The sequence below is a fragment of the Thamnophis sirtalis genome, unplaced genomic scaffold, assembly GCF_051295495.1.
Source record: "Thamnophis sirtalis isolate CommonGarterSnake01/CBP01778 unplaced genomic scaffold, rThaSir2_p1.2 scaffold_2, whole genome shotgun sequence".
Classification (NCBI taxonomy): domain Eukaryota; kingdom Metazoa; phylum Chordata; class Lepidosauria; order Squamata; family Natricidae; genus Thamnophis; species Thamnophis sirtalis.
Window position 1 is genome coordinate 46639093 of NW_028261382.1, and position 22233 is coordinate 46661325.

The 22233-nt window shown below is 45.5% G+C and overlaps 1 protein-coding gene across 1 annotated transcript in view; it reads left to right on the top strand.

Moving 5' to 3' along the window:
• Positions 1–22233, top strand: part of SIPA1 (signal-induced proliferation-associated 1) — a 67395-nt gene that overhangs the window by 18174 nt on the left and 26988 nt on the right. Inside the window, exons 4-7 of the mRNA XM_087705320.1 lie at positions 329–517; positions 2326–2500; positions 4609–4712; positions 5165–5322. Coding sequence (XP_087561446.1) covers positions 329–517; positions 2326–2500; positions 4609–4712; positions 5165–5322 — 626 coding nt within the window. The remainder of the gene's footprint in view (positions 1–328; positions 518–2325; positions 2501–4608; positions 4713–5164; positions 5323–22233) is intronic.

Here is a 22233-nt window from a genome sequence, read left to right on the forward strand (position 1 = left end):
CCTTGTTCCTTAGCTGTTCCCGTCTCCTGGTACATGCACACATCGGGAACAGGCTCCAGCTGTTCTTCTGCCTCACTGATGTCTGACTCTGAAGGCAGCTGATAACTGTCAGACGGCTCTGGCCCCCTCTCTGCCTCCGACACAGAGCCCTCCTCAGAGCCTTCCCCAGACTCCAGGACTGGCCCAGGTTCCTCCCCAACCCTCCTCACTCTCCGAATCGGCTGCTAGCATCTATTTGTCGGGTCAATATTTTTCAACTTCGGATGCTTTGCGACAGGTGAACGTCCCCGTCCCCCCCACCGATGACCTCTCGTTCTGTCCCTCCCAGCTCCGGACCCTCCGTGGATCCATTTTGGAGGACGCCCTGCCTCTCACCGCTCGCCATGCCTCTCCCCGGGGCGTCCCTCCCAAGAAGCTTCTGGAGCACATCGCGCCGGAGCTCACCCTGTCGTGTTTGCGTCTCGCTTCCAACTCCCCGAAAGTCCCCGAGACGTTGCTGAAGTTGGACGAGCAAGGGGTAGGTTGGATGGGGCTATAATGCTGTCGGATACCTGGGGCAGGTATTCCTCAAAGTGACGATCGTCCTGGAGAGGCTGGCGGTTAACGATTGTAACTTGTGACTCGTTTTTGGTTATTTTTAATAATTTTTATTGAATGTTTTAATCTTTAAAAACAGAAAGAAAAACACGAGAAAAAAAATAAAACACAAAACGCACATAACAATATAAAGTAATTATACAGCCTTCTATATTGGCTTTCCTGTTGAGCCTTTATAATTCTCCATTCCGCATCGCCTTCCTATTGCTTTCACCTTGTCCTATAATATAACAACAACATTTATACTAATATTGATTATTTATATCACCATATATTTGCATTCTCTATTTTCTGCTTTGGTCTTCTGTTTTCTAGCCACTTATAAATTCTATTCCACACTTTATAGAAACCCGATTCTTCTCTTTCTTTTAGTTCGATTGTCATTTTGTCCATCTCTGCACATTCGAGTACTTTTCTAATTATTGTTTCGTCTGCGGGCGTATTGATTTTTTGCCAGTTTTGTGCGAAAGCAATCCTGTCTGCAGTGAGTGTGTGTATGATTATGTATTGAGATTGCTTATCCATTTTTTGGTCTTAATATTCCTAATAAGAATGCTTCTGGTTTCAGTTCTGTTTTTCGCTCCGTAATTTCTTCCAACCATTTCCGAATTTTGCACCAGTATTTCCTTGCGATGGGGCACACCCACCCCATAGGGTAGAATGTTCCAGACTTGTGGGCTACATCTCCCAACATTTGGGGGGATAAATTTGGGTACATTTTGGCCAATCTCGCTGGAGGCAAATGCCATCTATAAAACCCTCGTCAATAGGGTAACCGATGTCGCCAACCCCAATTTACAAGATTTTCTTTTTAAGTGATACAATGATTTGCTTTTTGTGCCAAAAACCAGTAAACGCTGATTTTCTGGGGAGGAAAAAACATCGTAAAGTGTGATCGTATGATTGCGGAATACTGCAAATGTCAATTTGGCCTACTAGTTAAGGCATTACGCTCAAAAGCAGGAGACGGGGAGTTCTAGTCCTGTCTCAGGCATGAAAACCGGGTGGGTGACTTTGGGCCAATCATCAGGAGAAGGTGAATTCTAGTCCCAACTCGGGTGTGAAAGCGGTAGGTGACTTTGGGCCAATCACCAGGAGACAGTGAGTTCGAGTCCCTCTCCTTTGGGACAGCCCCTCAAATACTGGAAGACTGTTGTCATATCACCCCTAATTCCGCTTCTCACTAGATTAGCCATACCCAAATCTTGCAACCATGGACCTTGGAGGTCTTCTAGTCCAATGGTCTCCAACCTTGGCAACTTTAAGACTTGTGGATTTCAACTCCCAGAGTTCCACAGCCAGCTTTGCTGGCTGAGGAACTCTGGGAGTTGAAGTCCACAGGTCTTAAAGTTGCCAAGGTTGGAGACCACTGTTCTAGTCCAACCCTCTGCTCAAGCAGGACACCATTGTGAACAAACATTGTCCAGTCTCTTCTTGAAAACCTCCAGTGACGGAGCACCCACAACTTCTGGTGGCAAGCAGTTCCACTGGTCAATTGTTCTAATTATCAGGAAATCGGGGCATAGAATAATAGTTGGAAGGGACTTTGGAGGCCCTCCAGTCCAACCCGCAACTTCTAGTCGTTCCATTGATTAATTGTTCTCAGTGTTAGAAAGTTTCTCCTTAATTCCAGGTTGCTCCTTCCCTCGATTAGTTTCCATCCGTTGCTTCTTGCCTTAGCCAGCCTTCCGTTCCATTTTTCGTTTCCATTCCTTCGATTCTGTGCAGCTTAGTTTCCAGCGCAAAGTCGGGATCCTGTACTGCCGGGAAAAGCAAGGGTCGGAGGAGGACATGTACAACAACGAGAAGGCTGGGCCCACCTTTGAAGAGTTCCTGAACCTCTTGGGGGATCGAGTCCGCCTACTCGGCTTCGACAAGTACCGTGCGCAGCTGGACATCAAGAGTAAGTGTTGGGTGTGATCGGCTGCTACAAACAAATCCACGTTGACACCAACTCAGGCCCAGGGTTATGCACAATCACATCCCTCAGCTGGGCCCGCCTACGCGCCAGAGGTGGGTTCCTACCAGTTCGGTAGAACCGGTTCGTCAAATCTACCGAACCGGTTAGAAGAGGTCCCACCAGTGGACCCGGAAAGCAGGCCACACCTACAGAAGAGGTTCCAAATTTTTTTGAAACCCACCACTGACACACACACACACACACACACACACACAGAAAGAGAAAGGAAGAAAGAAAGAAAGAAAGAAAGAAAGAAAAAAATAAAAAAGAAAGAAAAAGTGAGAGAGAGATGAAAGGAAAAAGGGATAGAAAGGGATAGAGACAAAAGGAAGGAAAGAGAGAGAGAGAAAACACATGGCCGGCAAGCCACTCCCACCAGGTCACATGGCTGGCAAGCCACTCCCACAGAGGAGGCCACACCCACAGAGTAGGTTCGAAAATTTTTTGAAACCCACCACTGACACACACACACACACAGACTCACACAGAGAGAGAAAGGAAGGAAGGAAGGAAGGAAGAAATAAATAAATAAATAAATAAATAAATAAATAAATAAATAAATAAATAAATAAATAAAAAAGAAAGAAAGAAAAAGTGAGAGAGAGATGAAAGGAGAAAGGGACAGAGAGACAAAAGGAAGGAAAGAGAGAGAGAGAGAGAGAAAACACATGGCCGGCAAGCCACTCCCACCAGGTCACATGGCCAGCAAGCCACTCCCACAGAGGAGGCCACACCCACAGAGTAGGTTCGAAAAATTTTTGAAACCCACCACTGACACACACACACACACACATAGATTCACACAGAGAGAGAAAGAGAAAGGAAGGAAGAAATAAATAAAAAAGAAAGAAAAAGTGAGAGAGAGATGAAAGGAAAAAGGGACAGAGAGACAAAAGGAAGGAGAGAGAGAGAGAGAGAAAGAAAACACATGGCCGGCAAGCCACTCCCACCAGGTCACATGGCCGGCAAGCCACTCCCACAAAGGAGGCCACACCCACAGAGTAGGTTTGAAAAATTTTTGAAACCCACCACTGGTACGCGCCCTTGCGTTTTACGGACCTATATCCTCTCCGCTGAGTCGCTCGGCAGAGTTGATTGTCGCGCCTCAGCTGTTTTCCTCCCCAGCAGTAATTGCTTTGGGGCATGGCCACCACATACGATAGTATGAACCAAATGGTTGCTTACCCTTTCCAACATTTAGCCGATCTATCTTTAAACGTTTTTGCCAGTCTTCTCGGTGTAAAGTACCATCTATAACAGTGTTTCTCAACCTTGGCGACTTTAAGTCCTGCTGGCTGGGGGATTCTGGGAGTTGAAGTCCACAGGACTTAAAGTCGCCAAGGTTGAGAAACACTGATCTATAAAACATTTCATACAAACCTTCCTGATGGGCAGTCGACGTTGTCAATTTAATATTTCTATCCCACAATTGCTGCCATTCATCTAAGGATGGCTCGGGGGGGAGGGGGGGGCTAAGACGCTGAGCTTGTCGATCAGAAAGCTCGGCAGTTTGGCGGTTCGAATCCCTAGCGCTGCACAACGGAGTGAGCTCCCGTTCCTTGTCCCAGCTTCTGCCAACCTAGCCGTTCGAAAGCACGTAAAAAATGCACGTAGAAAAATAGGAACCACCTTTGGTGGGAAGGGAACAGCGTTCCGTGCGCCACCCGGAGTCCTTCGGAATTGGGCGGCGAACAAATCCATTAAAACTTTAAACCTTAAACCTTCGCCGTTGAGTCATGTCCGCCACATGACTCTGGAGACGTATTCAGACAGCGCTGGCTCTTCGGCTTTGAAACGGAGATGAGCACCGCCCCCTAGAGTCGGGAACGACCAGCACAGATGTGCAAGGGGAACCTTTACTTTTATGTTTTATTATATACCCAAAAATTTTTAGCCCCAGAATTGACCAAATCTTCCATGCTACCATCTTAAAGATGGTTCCTCTGATTCTTTCTGCCTGTCACAATTTTCTTTAAAGCAGGCTGGGTTTAAAAGTTGCCAAAACCCTGTTTTTTCCCCCCCCCTCCCTTTCCCTTGCCCCTTCTTTGCAGACGACTCCACCGGGACCCACTCCCTGTATACCACGTATCAGGACTACGAGATTATGTTCCACGTCTCGACTATGTTGCCCTACACGCCAAACAACCGCCAGCAGGTGAGTGAAAACGCAGAAGAGAAAGTTGCGTATCTGAGACGCGGAGCGGGTGGGGAATGTTTTCCTCGGATAATCTGGGATTGTCGGGTGAAAACATCAGGCTGTTGTGACGCTCAAAAGTATGGGTAGCCCTCGACCTATGAACCACAAAAGGGAGCCTGGCCTCTCCGTTGCTAAGCGAGACGGTTGTTAAGTGAGTTTTGCTCCACTTTGCACTTTTCTGGTTAAGGGAACCACTGCGGTTGTTAAGTTAGTCACAGGGTTGTTAAGCGAATCTGGCTTCCCTATGGATTTGGCTGGCCCGGAAGGTCGCAAAAGGGGACACAGCAATCGTCATAAGTATGAGTCAGTTGCCAAGCGTCTGAATTTTGATACTGCAGTGTTGTAAGTGCGAAACACGCTCACAGATCCCTTTTTTTCAGTGCTGTTGTAACTCCCTTTTCTTCTTCTAGCTGTTGAGGAAACGACACATTGGCAACGACATTGTCACCATCATCTTCCAAGAACCGGGAGCTCTGCCCTTCACCCCGCGCTTGGTTCGTTCCCAGTTCCAGCACGTTTTCATCGTGGTCAGAGTGCACCATTCCTCCTCGGATCATACCACCTACAGGTGAGGATGGGGGTGTGGGGAGGGGGGAAGCGCTGAGAAAGCCGTCCTAAGTTTTCAAAGTACTCCTGATTGTTTATAGCATGGTTTTTCCTGGATTGCCCTGGCTTCAAAAGAGTTTGAATGGTGTTTCTAATCACCCAAAGGTCACTTGCAAACCGAGATTTGATTGGATTAGATTAACAGAGTCGGAAGGGACCTTGTAGGTCATCTAGTCCAACCCACCCACCCCCCTGTTCTGACCGAGGCTTCCCAAAAGCTTGAAGCAAACTCCTTGTTGTCCCGACAAAAAACCCTTTTATTAATTGACTGTGAATTCTGCTCCTTCACATCCAGCAAAGTCTTTCAAGGGAGGATTTATGGTCACAGACCTTATCTGCTTGGAGAGCTGCCAGGCTGATCTCTGCAGAATTTGGCCTGGAGTCTCAGAGAGTAACGAACCAATGAATTGAACTAATTGTCTCCTGCAAACTCCACTCCCCTTTCGCTCCTCTTTTATTTCCTCTGGGAGGGGCCATTCATCATCCACCTGTGGCCTTCCTCCCAAGTCAACCCCTGTTCTTTAGCTGTTCCCTTCGTCTGGCAACTCTGTGCCTGTGCACGCTGGGAACAGGCTCCAGCTGTTCTTCTGCCTCACTGATGTCTGACTCCGAAGGCAGCTGATAACTGGCATATGGTTCTGTCCCCCTCTCTGCCTCCAACACAGAGCCCTCATCCAAGCCTTCCCCAGGACTGGCCCAGGTTCCTCCCCAACCTCCTCACTGTCCGGATCTGCTGTCAGCTCTGCTGGCCCCTGGCAGGCTACAACACATTTTTCCTGGATTGCCTGGGTATCGAAGTTTTAATTATGATCTAGTCACCCAGAGGTCACCTGCAAACCAAGTTTCGATTCGATTTGATTTGATTCGATTAGCAGAGTTGGAAGGGACCTTGTAGGTCATCTAGTCCAACCGCTGGCCCAAGCAGGCTTCGGTTTGGGTTGATTTTCACACTTGGGTACGCAGCAACGTTGCATGCAACTCACGCTGAAATCGGTGAGTTAAAGAGTTCAAATCTTGGCATAGCCATTCGTCTGCCGTGACCTTTAAATAACACCAGCTGGAGATAAACTTGCCCCAACCTCCCTCACTTCATAGTGCTAAAATTCACTTTCACATCCTGTTTTTTTTTTTAAAAAAAAATTCTGTGCATAATTGGCATGGTATGAACACCGGAACTGGAATAGATCATGGATTTGACCTTTCCACAACTCTTGTGCCCTTCTCTGACCTGTGACTTGTGCATCTCCGTGCGTCCTTTTGCACCCTTATTGTGGGCCTGACTCATGCCATCCACAACTCTGGGATGCTGTATTGATTAAATATTCTCACTGTCAGAAAATTCCTACCCTAATCCCAGGTTAGCAATAGCAGTTAGACTTATATTTAAGAGCCAAGGTGGCGCAGTGGTTAAATGCAGTACTGCAGGCTACTGCTAGATCAGCAGTTCAGCGGTTCAAATCTCACCGGCTCAGGGTTGACTCAGCCTTCCATCCTTCCGAGGTGGGTAAAATGAGGACCCAGATTGTTGGGGGCAATATGCTGACTCTCTGTAAACCGCTTAGAGAGGCCTGAAAGCCCTATGAAGCGGTATATAAGTCTACTGCTATTGCTATTATATACTGCTTCATAGGGCTTTCAGCCCTCTCTAAGCGGTTTACAGAGTCAGCATATTGCCCCCAACAACAATCCGGATCCTCATTTTACCCACCTCGGAAGGATGGAAGGCTGAGTCTACCTTGAGCCTGGTGGGATTTGAACAGCCGAACTGCAGAACTGCAGTCAGCTAAAGTAGCCTGAAGTGCTGCATTTAACCACTGCGCCACCTCGGCTCTCTATGAATGTCTTTTTAATGATCTTCCATCCGTGATTCATTGTCTCGCTTTCTGGTACTTTGAAAAATAAGAAGACCCATCTTCTTCGTGACATCTCCTCAAATATTGGAAGACTGTTATCATGTCACCCCTGGTCCTTCGATTCACTAGACTGAACCCAATTTCTGCAGCCATGGACCTTAGAGGTCTTCTAGTCCAGCCCCCTGCTCAGGCAGGAAACCCTATAGCGTTTCAGGTAAATGGTTGTCCAATCTCTTCTTAAAAACTTCCAATGATGGAGCACCCACAACTTCTGGTGGCAAGCTGTTCCGCTGGTTAATTGTTCTCACGGTCAGGAAATTTCTCCTTACTTCTAAGTTGCTTCTCTCCATGATTAGTTTACCCCCATTGCTTCTTGTTCTACCCTCAGGTGCCTTGGAGAATAGCTTGACGCCGTCCTGGCATCCCCTCAGATATTGTTACAGATTAACAAAATTGGAAGGGACCTTGTAGGTCATCTAGTCCAACCCCCTTCCCAAGCAAGAGACCCTACACCATTTTTGACAGAGGGAAGCCCAGTCTCTTCTTGAAAGCTTCCAGGGATGAAGCTCCCACAACTTCTGAAGGCAACTTCTGTTCCATGGGTTGATTGTTCTCCCTGTCAGGAAATTCCTCCTTATTTCCAGGTTGAATCTCTCCTTGGTCAGTTTCCATCCATTCTTCCTTGTCTGGCCTTCAGGGGCTTTGGAGAATAGCTTGACCCCCTAACTCCTGTCTGGGGCAGCCCCTCAAATATTGGAAGATGCTCTCCTGTCTCCCCTGGTCCTTCCCTTCCCTAGACCAGCCAGGCCCAGTTCCTCAACTGTTTTTTTGTATGTTTGAGCCTCCAGTCCCCTCATCCTCTTAGTTAGATTCAGATTAACAGAGATGGAAGGGACCCTGTAGGTCATCTAGTCCAGCCCCCCGCCCAAGCAGGAGATCTTACACCATTTCTGACCAATGGCAGTCCAATCTCTTCTTGAAAGTTTCCAGGGATGAAGCTCTTCTCTTCCTTGGGTGGATGGTTCTCACTGTCAGGAAATTCCTCCTTATTTCCAGGTTGAATCTCTCCTTGTTCCATTTCCATCCATTCTTCCTTCTCTGGCCTTCAGGTGCTTTGGAGAATAGCTGGACCCCCTTCCTCCTCTCTGGGGCAGCCCCTCAAATATTGGAAGACGCTCTCCTGTCTCCCCTGGTCCTTCTCCTCCCTAGACTAGCCAGGCCCAGTTCCTGCAACCGTCCATCGTATGTTTGAGCCTCCAGTCCCCTCATCATCCTGGTTGCTCTTCTCTGCCCTTTTTCTAGAGTCTCAAAATTATAATGTGGTGACCAAAACTGGATGCAGGATTCCAAATGTGGCTTTACCAAGTGGAGAAAAGGGGTAGCATGTCCTTAGTGGCACTCCGGTTTTAGGCAGGCACTCCCTAAATCATTGCAAAAGACCTACAGGGTGAAAATGGGCTTAAATTACATTACCTGCTTTCTCTTTTCTTTGATGCTTTTGATAAGAACAACCCAAAAAAGGCCATAATGTTCTGTTGATTCACACTTTTGCATGTGATGTGCTGGAAAACTTTGCGCGAACATATTGGGCTCTCAGTCGAATGTGATGTGGTTTTTAGCAATGATTCAGACATCATTTGCACCCTGACTTCCGCATTTAGGGGAAATGACTATGCCTTTGTTTTTGTCAAAAAGCGTGGCTTTTTTTGTGTTTTTTGTTTTAAATAGTTCTTTGCCTGGAGTTGCACAGATTATAAGAGAGTTTCCAGGTTCAAAACGCCCCCAAATATCCCCTGTTCCCCTGAAAATAAATAATAAGCCAGGTGATAAGCCCAATCGGGCTTTTGAGCGCATGTGCTAAAATAAACCCTTTCCCCAAAAATAAGCCCTCTTGGAAAATATTGCAACACAGCAGCAGCCATGAGGTGACCACGCTTGCCACCTCCTGCACTTAAAAAATAATAAGGCCTCCCCGAAAATAAGGCCAAGCGTTTATTTGGGGGGAGGACAAAAGAAAATAAGACCCTGTCTTATTTTTGGGGAAACACGGTAAAAGTTTTGATTCGCAGCAATACTTCCTCATTTTGCAGAGCTGAAATAGAATGGAGTAGAATAGAAAAGAAAAGAATATAGGAATAGAATAGAGAAATAGAATAGAATAGAGAAATAGAATAGAATATAGGAATAGAAATAGAATATAATATAGGAATAGAATAGAATAAAATAGAATAGAATAGAGAAATAGAATAGAATATAGGAATAGAAAGAATAGAATAAAATATAGGAATAGAATAGAATAGAATATATGAATAGAATAGAATATAGGAATAGAATAGAATAGAGAAATAGAATAGAATATAGGAATAGAAAGATAGAATAAAATATACGAATAGAATAGAATATAGGAATAGAATAGAATAGAGAAATAGAATAGAATATAGGAATAGAAAGAATAGAATAAAATATACGAATAGAATAGAATATAGGAATAGAATAGAGAAATAAAATAGAATATAGGAATAGAAAGAATAGAATTTAAGACTAAATAGAATATAGGAATAGAATAGAATAGAGAAATAGAATAGAATAGAGAAATAGAATAGAATAGAGAAATGGAATAGAATAGAGGAATAGAAAGAATAGAATAAAATATAGGAATAGAATAGAGAAATAGAATAGAATATAGGAATAGAAAGAATAGCATAAAATATAGGAATAGAATAGAATATAGGAATAGAATAGAATAGAGAAATAGAATAGAATAGGAGAAATAAAATAGAATATAGGAATAGAAAGAATAGAATAATATATAGGAATAGAATAGAATAGACTATAGGAATAGAATAGAATTTAAGACTTGAATACAATATAGGAATAGAATAGAGAAATAGAATAGAATGTAGGAATAGAATAGAATAGAGAAATAGAATAGAATAGATTATACGGATAGGATAGGATAGGATAGGATTCTTTATTGGCCAAGAAGCAATATTTTACCACCGTGGTAACTTTAGGATATCTGGGATACAACTCCCAGAATCCCCTAGCCAACCGCGGCTGGAGAATTCTGGGAGTTGAAGTCCACGTGCCTTAAAGTTGCCAAATTTGGACACCCCTGGTCCAAATGGTTAAGGCACCAGAGCTAGAAAGAAGGAGACGGTGAGTTCTAGTCCTGCCTTAGCCACGAAAGCTAGCTGGGTGACTGTTTTGGGCCAGTCCTCCTCTCTCCTCCTCTCTCTCTCTCTCTCTCTGGGCCTACCTCACAGGGTTGTTGTTATTTGGGGGGGGGGAAATAGGAGGAGGAAGGTGTGTGGGATAGGTATTCCCTCCCTTGTGATATTTGGAAAACGAGTCAAGGCAGGATAGAAATAATCAGAGCAAAATCAGAATTCTATGAAACCTTAATTGGCTTCAGTGAGTGATTAAAAACATTTGCATGCCGTCTATTTCCTATCAGTAGAAGTTCACATTTTGATTGTGTTTCTTTTTTAAAAAAAAAAAATACTTTCCATGACCTGAGAAAGTTCCTCCTTCCTCTTATCTCTGCTTCCATTACGCACACAGGGTGTTTTTTATTAAGGTGTTTGAGAATGAAATGTGCGACGAATTGCAGTCCCGTGTTCCTTTTCAGGAGGGGGGGGGGAAAAATGAGATTCAAACCAATTGGGGCCACAACTCAAATGCCTCGTTGTGGGTCACTCAAAAAGCCGGTGGCGTTTTTCGACATTGCTGATGAAAAGTTAACAAAAAAAATTGCTTAATTCATGTCCTAAATACGTTGAATTGCTCGCGTTTCTTTGAGTGAGAAAGCTGTGTTTTTGGAAAATACCCATATTTTCCTCTGTGGTCATCTGGTGCATGAAAGAAGCTCTTTGTGTCCATAGATCATACCAGAAGGGGATTTCTTGAAAGCTTTTTTTTTTCTTCCAAAATGCTTCTGTTCTTAAGAATGCTTTCTTAATGTGGACTAGAAATCCTTTCATGCATGTACATGCCTGGAGAAGCTGCCTTGGTCCTCTCACGGAATTAATGTTTCTCAGAAGGCAAATGGATCGACAACACTCATATCCTTAGATATTATTATTTTTAATTTTTATTTTATTTTAAACACATAAACACATCAACAAAAACAAACACATGACTTAACACAACATAGGAACAAGAAGCTCCATCATATATCATACAGCAGTTCGATATCGGTTTCTTTACAGTTAGTCTTTTCCCTTCTATACATTTCTATCTTGCATTCATGGTCCCCTTATTCGTTATCCATTTTTATGTACAATTCTATATTTATTTATACTTAGCTATTTATACCCAAATATTGTTTACCTATATTGTGCTTTATATTCTTACTGTCATTTATTCTCTTACATACAATTATAGGTAATACATTCACATAGTTATTCTTTTTCTTTGCCATTCTTATACTTTTGTTATTCCATTAAAAAGGTTATAATATACAGCTTGGGTTGTAACACCACCTTATTTTCCCTTTATTATTTATATTATTTATTTGTTTATTTTATTTATTTATTTAGCTTGTCCAAACATGTACGAGAGAACAGGTATAAGTATAAACATGGACATGAACAAAGGAATTAAATAAATGGGGACAGTAGGATAGGGATGGTAGCAGGGGTGGGTTTCAAAAATTGTTCGAACCTACTCAGTGGGCATGGCCTCCTTTGTGGGCGTGGCTTGCCACCCATGTGACCGGATGGGAGTGGCTTGCTAATGCCGCTACCGCCGCCCCCCCCCCCCCCAGCTTCGGCCGCGTAGTGCACGCAAGCCTAGCTCACGAAAGCTAGGCCGCCGCCCCCGCACTTCAGCTGCTACCGCCACCCCCCCACCCAGCTTCGGCCGCGTAGTGCGCGCGAGCCCACAGCTTTTGTGAGCGGAGGCCTGGAGGCCTTCTCTCACGAAAGCTGGGCCGCCGCCACCCACCCGAAGCCTCCCGAGTCCCGCTGCTGGGGCTTTGTTGCTTACCTGAGCGAAGGCCGAAAGGAATGTTCAAATGGAGGTCAAGCGCGAAAAAAGCTTCGCTTCGCCTCCAGCCTGCTCACTGATAGGCTGGACTCCAGCCAATCAGTGAGCGGCAGGCTGGGCTTAGTGCGGACGGGCAGGGGAGCGAGAGAACGAGCTGCGGATGGGCGGGGGAATGAGGAAGTGAGCTGCGACGCGCCGGCAAAAGGGCGTTTGCAGCGACAGAGGCCAGGACCAGTACCGGCGTTCCCGGAAGTTAATTACTTCCGGGTTCACCGACGAACCGGTTCGTGCGAACCGGGAGGAACCCACGCCTGGATGGTAGGCACGCTGGTGTGCTTATGCACGCCCGTTTTATGGACCTCTTAGGAATGGGGTGAGGTCCACGGTGGACAGTTTGAGGTTGAAGCTGTGGGGGGGGGGGGGTTTGAGGACGTAACAACGGAGTCAAGTAGAGCATTCCAGGCGTTGACCTCTCTGTTGCTGAAGTCGCATTTTCTGCAATTGAGTTTGGAGCAGTTAACCTTGAGTTTGTATCAATTGTTTGCCCGTGTGTTATTGTGGTTGAAGCTGATGTAGTTTATTTTAAATAAATATATATATATATATATATATATATATATATGTGTGTGTGTGTGTGTGTGTGTGTGTGTGTGTGTGTGTGTGTGTGTGTGTGTGTGTGTGTGTGTGTGTGTGTTTAAAAAATATTTAAACAAAGAACTGTCATCCCTCCATCACCGGAGGTTTTCAAGAAAAGATTGGAGAGCCGTCTCACAGAATAACCGAACAACAGAGTTGGAAGGGACCTTGGAGGTCTTCTAATCCATTCCCCTGCACCATTTCATAGAATCACAGTGGTGCAATAACCGTTAATTGTTCTCACCGTTAAGAAAATTTCTCCATACTTTCTCCAGGATAAGCACTCTTGCCTTGGGCAGGGGGTTGGACTAGAAGACCTCCATGGTCCCTTCTGCCAAAAAAGACAACGCAGACCGAGGCTGCATAAACAGAGGGATAGAATCAAGATCACGTGAAGGGTTAATACCACTTTATAAGGCCTTCATAAGGCCACACTTGGAATATCACATGCAGTTTTGGTTGCCACGATGTAGAAAAGATGTTGAGACTCTAGAAAGAGTGCAGAGAAGAGCAACAAAGAGGATTAGGGGACTGGAGGCTAAAACATATGAAGAACGGTTGCAGGAACTGGGTAGGTCTAGTTTGATGAAAAGAATTTTGAATTTGAATTTGAATTTATTAAAATTTATAGGCCGCCCTTTTCCCTGAGGGGACTCAGGGCGGCTCACAATCACAAGGGAGGGAAGTGCAACATCAAAAACAAAACAAAATGTGAACAAAGAAAAAAATAGTAAAACGCAACTTTCGTTCAACAATCAAACACTCGGGCGGGTGAATTAGGAACCTATCCCCAGGCCTGCTGGGAGAGCCAGATCTTGAGGGCTGCGCGGAAGGTCTGGACGGTGGTGAGGGTACGGATCTCAGCGGGGAGATCGTTCCACAGGGTCGGAGCTGCAACAGAAAAGGCTCTCCTCCGTGTAGTCGCCAGTCGGCATTGACTGGCAGATGGGATTCGGAGGAGGCCCAGTCTGTGCGATCGAATTGGACGAAGGGAGGTAATCGGCAGGAGGCGGTCTCTCAAGTACCCAGATCCACTACCATGGAGTGCTTTAAAGGTGGTCATCAGTACCCTGAAGCGCACCCGGAGACCAACAGGTAGCCAGTGCAGCTCGCGGAGGACAGGTGTAACGTGGGCGAACCGCGGTGCGCCCACTATCACTCGCGCGGCTGCATTCTGGACTAACTGTAGTCGCCGGATGCACTTCAAGGGCAACCCCATGTAGAGCCCATTGCAGTATTCCAGCCTAGAGATCACAAGGGCTCGAGTGACTGTTGTGAGAGCCTCCCGGTCTAGGTAGGGCCGCAACTGGCGGACCAGGCGAACCTGGGCAAATGCCCCCCTGGTCACAGCTGACAGTTGGTGGTCAAAAGTCAGCTGTGGGTCCAGGAGGACTCCTAAGTTGCGGACCCTATCTGAGGGGTGTAAAATTTGACCCCCCAGCCTAAGTGTTGGTACATTCGCCAAATTATTGGGAGGGAAGCACAACAGCCACTCGGTCTTGTCCGGGTTGAGTACCAGTTTGTTAGCGCTCATCCAGTTCCTAACGGCCTCTAGACCCTGGTTCATCACGTCCACCGCTTCATTGAGTTGGCACGGGGCGGACAGATACAGTTGCGTATCGTCCGCATATTGGTGGTATTTTATCCCGTGCCTCCGAATGATCTCGCCCAGCGGTTTCATGTAAATGTTAAATAGTAGGGGGGATAAGACCGAACCCTGTGGCACCCCACATGTTAGGGGCCTCAGGGACGATCTCTGCCCCCCGACCAACACCGACTGCGACCTGTCCGAGAGGTAGGAGGAGAACCACCGTAAAACAGTGCCTCCCACTCCCACCTCCCGCAGTCGTCGCAGAAGGATACCATGGTCGATGGTATCGAAAGCCGCTGAGAGGTCAAGGAGAACCAGGATGGATGCATAGCCTCCATCTCTGGCCCTCCAGAGATCATCGGTCAATGCGACCAAAGCGGTTTCTGTGCTGTAACCAGGTCTGAAGCCGGACTGGAAGGGGTCAAGATAACTAGCTTCCTCCAAGGCCCGTTGAAGCTGGAAGGCCACCACCTTCTCAACAACCTTCCCGATAAAGGGGAGGTTGGAGACAGGACGAAAGTTGTTTAAAATGGCTGGATCCAAGGATGGTTTCTTCAGGAGGGGTCTCACCACCGCCGTTTTAAGTACGGCGGGGAAGTGCCCCTCCCGAAGGGAGGCGGTCACGACCGCCTGGATCCAGCCATGTGTCACCTCCCTGCTGTTGGCAACCAGCCAGGAGGGACACGGGTCCAGAATACAGGTGGAGGCACTTACAGCTCGAATGGCCTTGTCCACATCCCCAGAGGCAACATCCTGGAACTCAACCCAGAGATGATTTGCCAAGCGGTCCTCCTGTGTCTCGGCTGGATCTACTGCGGTGGAGTCCAAGTCCGACCGAAACCGAGCTATTTTGTCCGCCAAGAATTGAGCATAGTCCTCAGCCCTACCCTGCAAGGGGTCTCCCGCATCCCTCCTGTTAAGGAGGGAGCGGGTTATCCTAAACAGGGCGGCTGGGCGTGACTCGGCGGACGCAACCAAGGCAGAAATGTATGATCTTTTGGCAGTTCTTAATGCTCGAACGTAGTCCTTGGTGCAGGTGGTTAGAAGTGCTCGGTTCGCCTCGGACTTATCGGACCTCCACTGGTGCTCTAGGCATCTCCTCCGGCGTTTCTTCTCCCGGAGCTCCTCGGTAAACCAAGGGGGCCTCCGGGATCCACTGACCCGGAGGGGCCGTAGTGGCGCAATCCGATCAAGAGACTCCGACGCCGCCGAGTGCCAGGCGGCAACCAGAGTCTCCGCCGAACTGTGGGCGAGAGTATCAGGAATGACCCCAAGCTCCGTCTGGAACCTCAATGGGTCCATAAGTCGCCTGGGGCGGAACCACCTGGTCGGTTCCTCCTCCCTACGGTGGGGGTTTGGCCTCCGGAAGTCAAGCCTCAGTAGGCAATGGTCTGACCACGACAGGGGTATGATCTCATTACCCCTCAGACCAAGATCACACATCCACTGCTCCGAGAGGAATACGAGGTCGAGCATGTGACCCGCTGCATGGGTTGGGCCCCGAATTACCTGGGTCAAGCCCATGGCTGTCATGGAAGCCATGAACTCCTGCGCCCCATCAGAGCGTTCACCGAGCGATGGCAAATTGAAGTCCCCCAGAACTATAAGCCTGGGGAACTCAACTGCCAGCTCGGCTACTGACTCGAGGAGCGAGGGGAGGGATGCTGCAACGCAGTTGGGAGGCAGGTACGTTAGCAGCAAACCCACTTGACCCTTGAGGTCCAACTTTATCAGCAGGGACTCACACCCGACAAGCTCCGGAGCAGGGACCCTACGAGGTAACAGAGACTCCCGGATTACAATAGCCACACCGCCACCCCTTCCCTGGGCTCTCGGCTGATGAAGCACCTGAAATCCCTCTGGGCACATCTCTACAAGGGGGACTCCTCCTTCTGTGCCCAGCCAGGTTTCAGTAATACATGCCAGGTCTGCCCTCTCGTCAACAATTAAGTCCCGGACGAGGGGAGCCTTGTGAATAACAGACCTGGCATTTAGCAACAGCAGCCTGAGACCAGGGTCCTGGGTACTCGCGCCATCTGGTCTTGGAGTGGGACTCAAAGGGCCGGAAGGAGGGATCTCTGTAATGTAGCGAACCCTCCTTCCCCGGTAATGGCTAGCCCTAAGGTCCCCGCCGTATCTGCCTCTCCCTGTCACGACCGCAATGCTCCGACCCACTCCCGTGGCCGTAGTCCCCCCAATCACCCCGGTACCCCCCGCCTTCCCTAGCAGGTCCTCCGAGCCAAGCATACTCAAACACTCACACAACCAGTCCCCACGTAATTATTAAAATACACAAATGCAACAGTAATAACAATAAAAGTGGGTCACTCACACACTTACATACAATCCCATATACTCAACATACTAAAGATAGAAGAAAAAGGGAGAGAAAAAAGAAGGAAATAAGAAGAATAAAAGTAGCGCAAAATTGTTAAAGTGCGAGTTCAGGGAGAAGGACCAGGGGAGACAGGATAGCAGTCTTCCAATATCTCAGGGGCTGCCCCAAAGAAGATTTGGGTGTCAAGCTATTCTCCAAAGCACCCGAGGGTAGAACAAGAAGCAATGGGTGGAAACTAATCAAGTAGAGAAGCAACTTAGAACTAAGGAGGACTTTTCTGACAGCGAGAACAATTAACCAGTGGAACGGCTTGCCACCGGAAGTTGTGAATGCTCCATCACTCTGGAGCATTTTGTGAAGAGATTGGACCTGTCTGAAATGGTACAGGGTCTCCGGCTTGAGCAGGGAGTTGGAGTATAGAACAGGGGTCTCCAACCTTGGCAACTTTGTGGACTTCAACTCCCAGAATTCCTGGGAGTCCACAAGTCTTTAAAAGTTGCCAAGGTTGGAGACCCCTGGACTAGAAGACCCCTTCCAATTCTGTTATTCCGCCACTATATCACTATATCACTTCTGGATACTTGAGAGACCGCCTTCTGCCAATTACCTCCCTGCGACCAATAAGATCACACAGATTGGGCCTCCTCCGTATTCCATCGGCCAGCCAGTGTCGGCTGGCAACCACAAGGAGGAGGGCCTTTTCAGTAGTCGCCCCGACCCTTTGGAACGAACTCCCCGTGGAGATTCGCACCCTCACCACCGTCCAGGCCTTCCGCACAGCCTTGAAGAACTGGCTAGCCCGTCAGGCCTGGGGATGAAGATAGTTGCCCCTCCCGAATGATGAATGCATGTTGGTTACTGTTTTTATTATATGTGTCTTTGTTATTGTCTGCATTTCCCCCTTCCCTGATTTATGTGAGCCGCCCTGAGTCCCCTCAGGGAAATGGGCGGCCTACAAATGTCAATAAATCACTAAATCACTAATCACTATGATTCTAGGACACGGTTGTGAGAAAATTTCCTCGCCCTGTGGCAATAGGGATTCAGTTAAGGATGGTAACCAGAACTAGCAATAGCAATAGCAGTTAGACTTATATAGCGCTTCATAGGGCTTTCAGCCCTCTCTAAGCGGTTTACAGAGTCAGCATATCGCCCCCACAGTCTGGGTCCTCATTTCACCCACCTCGGAAGGATGGAAGGCTGAGTCAACCTTGAGCCAGTGAGATTTGAACCGCCGAACTGCAGATAACATTCAGTTGAAGTGGCCTGCAGTACTGCACCCTAACCACTGCGCCACCGCCCAGAACTGCTGGGATTGCTGTCTTTTTAAGCAGTGCCGTTGTGCTTTATGACTGCATCTCTTAGCGATGAAAAATTCTGGTCCCAATTGCCATCAAAAAGTAACTATCCCGTTTTCCCCAAGCGGGAAAAGACAGGAAGCGTTTCTTCTGTTCTTTGGTAATTACCGATAGACTGCCCCTGAATCTGGAGGATCAAATGCAGATGTCACCAGTTGTTTAGAATTCCTCAATCTATTTATCTAGCTATGTCTTCTACCTATCTCTCCTATCTATCGCTCCTATCTCATTTCTCTATATCATCCATCCATCCATCTATCTATCTATCTATCTATGTCTTCTACCTATCTTTCCTATGTATCTCTCCTATCTCATCTCTCTATATCATCTATCTATCTATCTATCTATCTATCTATCTATCTATCTATCTATCTATCTATGTCTTCTACCTATCTTTCCTATGTATCTCTCCTATCTCATCTCTCTATATCATCTATCTATCTATCTATCTATCTATCTATCTATCTATCTATCTATCTATGTCTTCTACCTATCTTTCCTATGTATCTCTCCTATCTCATCTCTCTATATCATCTATCTATCTATCTATCTATCTATCTATCTATCTATCTATCTATCTATCTATGTCTTCTACCTATCTTTCCTATGTATCTCTCCTATCTCATCTCTCTATATCATCTATCTATCTATCTATCTATCTATCTATCTATCTATCTATCTATCTATCTATCTATCTATGTCTTCTACCTATCTTTCCTATGTATCTCTCCTATCTCATCTCTCTATATCTATCATCTCTAACCATCATCTCTCTATCCACCATCTATCTTTATCTATTATCTATCTATATCTATTATCTATCTATATATTTTTCTATCAATCTATTTCTGTCTGTCCGTTTTCTACCTCTCTCCCCCGTCTCTCTCTCCTATCTCATCTATCTATCTATCTATCTATCTATCTATCTATCTATCTATCTATCTATCTATCTATCTATCTATCTATCTATCTATCTATCTATCTATCATCTAAGAGCCGAGGTGGCGCAGTGGTTAGAATGCAGTACTGCAGGCCACTTCAGCTGACTGATATCTGCAGTTCAGCGGTTCAAATCTCACCGGCTCAAGGTTGACTCAGCCTTCCATCCTTCCGAGGTAGGTGAAATGAGGACCCGGATTGTCGTTGGGGGCGATATGCTGACTCTGTAAACCGCTTAGAGAGGGCTGAAAGCCCTCTGAAGCGGTATATAAGTCTAACTGCTATTGCTATTTACAGCCGCTTTCTGGTGGAAAATCTCACCGATCAAAACTGTGCAATGAAATCCCATTTTACAAAAAAAAAAAATTGTGCTCAAGGAATCCGCTGTGAATATGATAGTAATCTCATTTCCAACTTTTTTTCTTTGTACACCATAAAAGAGGTTGCATTCATGTAAGATGCCATTGATGTGCAGAACGCAGGTGTCTCGTACGGGTGGCTGTTGAGTTACGACGTTTCATTTAGCGACTGCTCAAATGCGGTGGCCCAGAGGTGCCTCACTCCTGCCTCACAAATCAGAAGTTTCGATTCCAGGAAGAGGCAGATATTTCTATCTCTGGGCATGATGAGAATAGATCTGTTGGGACAAAACTCCGCTATGGCAAACATGAAAGGCATCTGGCCAGGAAAGCTTTCTGCTAGCTCCCATTCAGTTGGCCAGGCTCCACCCAGGAAGTGATTATGGGGGTCATTAAAACATGAGGATGATTTAGTGACTGTTCAAAATTACAAGAGGCAACTTGGCTTCCTTGTTTTTCTTTGAAGACGTTTCGCTTTTCAGCCAAGAAGCTTCTTCAGCTCTTGAATAAACCCCCGAGAATCTCCACAAGTCAAGTAACAACAGCACTGAAAAAAGTGGCCGTTTTTCACACATACGACCATTGCAGAATTCCCATGGTCCATGTGATCGAACAATTGGCAACTGGCATGTACTTAAGACAGTTGCAATGTCCCGGGGGGGTTGTGTGATCCCCTTTTACGACCTTCTGACAATGGGGAAGCCAGACTCGCTTAACAACGGGGTTACTAACTAAACAACTGCAGCAATCCACTTAACAGTTTGCAAGAAAGGTTTTAGCACATAGAAAGTGGAATAATAAGTTGGAAGGGGCCTTGGAGGTCATCTAGTTCCACCCCCGGCTGGAAGAGGAGACTAGTCTATACCATTTCAGACAAATGTTTGTGAAATGTCTCACTTAAGAACAGGAATTTGGGGCTCAGTTATGGTCATAAGTGGAGAGCTACCTGTATCTTGGTTCTTGTTGTTTTAATTTGGAGCTTTTGCAGAATCTCTGTTCCTGCAGTGCCCACTAGGGGGCGCTGCAGGAACAGCCATGAAATTCCACTAGACAATTCTTTTGTTAGCACACACACACACACACACACACACAAATTTAAAGGTTTAAATTAAAAAAAAGGAAAGAGACTGTATAATACAGGTAGTCCTCGACTTACGACCACAGTGGAGCCCAGCATTGCTGTTGCTAAGCAAAACATTTGTCAGAAGTGGGTTTTGTCCCCTTTTATGACCTTTCTTGCCCCTGTTGTTAAGTGAATCACTGCAGTTGTTAAGTTAGCAACACGGTTGTTAAGTGAATTTTGACTTGGCTGGTCAGAAGGTCACAAAAGGGGACCACGGGATTGCAACGGTCGTAAATGTGAATCAGTTGCCAGGTGTCCAAATTTTGATCACATGACCAGGGGGGGATGGTGCAGTGGTCGTAAATTGTGAAAACCGGTCCTTTTCCAGTGCCGTTGTAGCTTTGAATGGTCACTAAACAAACTGTTGTAAGTCAAGAACTGCCTGTAAAATTATTTTCACGAAATGTTTGACAGATGGCCTGTGGCCTAGCTGCAAATGTGATCATTTAAAGAGATCTTTAGAATAGAATAGAATAGAATAGAATAGAATAGAATAGAATAGAATAATTTGGAATAGAATAGCATAGAAAAGAAAAAATAAAATAATTCAGAATAGGATAGAATAGAAAAGTTGAATAGAATAGAATAGAAGAATTCAGCATACACTAGAAGAATTCTGAATAGAATAGCATAGCATAGAAAAGAATAGAACAGAATAGAATAGGAGAATTCAGAATAGAATAGAATAGAATAGAAGAATTCTGAATACAATAGTATAAAAGAATTCTGAATAGCATAGCATAGAAAAGAGTAGAACAGAATAGAATAGGGGAATTCAGAATAGAATAGAAGAATTCTGAATAGAATAGCATAGAAAAGAATAGAATAGAACAGAATAGGAGAATTCAGAATAGCATAGAAGAAAAGAATACAATAGAATAGAAGAATTCAGAATAGCATATAGAAGAATTCTGAATAGAATAGCATAGAAAAGAATAGAATAGAACAGAATAGAAGAATTCTGAATAGCATAGAATAGAACAGAACAGAAAAAATAGAATAGGAGAATTCAGAATAGGAAAGAATAGAATACAAGAATTCGGAATACAATAGAATAGAAGAATTCAGAATACAATAGAATAGAAAAATTCTGAATATAGCAGTAGACTTAGCAGTAGACTTATATACCGCTTCATAGGGCTTTCAGCCCTCTCTAAGCGGTTTACAGAGAGTCAGCATATTGCCCCCAACAATCTGGGTCCTCATTTTACCCACCTCGGAAGGATGGAAGGCTGAGTCAACCCTGAGCCGGTGAGATTTGAACCGCTGAACTGCTGATCTAGCAGTAGCCTGCAGTGCTGCATTTAACCACTGCGCCACCTTGGCTGCTATAGCATCTATAGATAGCATCTATAGATGCTATAGCATCTATAGAATAGCATAGCATAGCATAGAAAAGAATAGAATAGAATAGGAGAATTCAGAATAGGAAAGAATAGAATAGAAGAATTCAGAATACAATAGAATAGAAAAATTCTGAATAGCATAGCATAGAAAAGAATAGAGTAGAACAGAATAGAATAGAAGAATTCAGAATAGCATAGCATAAAAAAGAATAGCATAGAAAAGAATAGAACAGAATAGAATAGGAGAATTCAGAATGAATACAATAGAATAGAAGAATTCTGAATAGAATAGCATAGAAAAGAATAGAATAGAACAGAATAGAATAGGAGAATTCAGAATA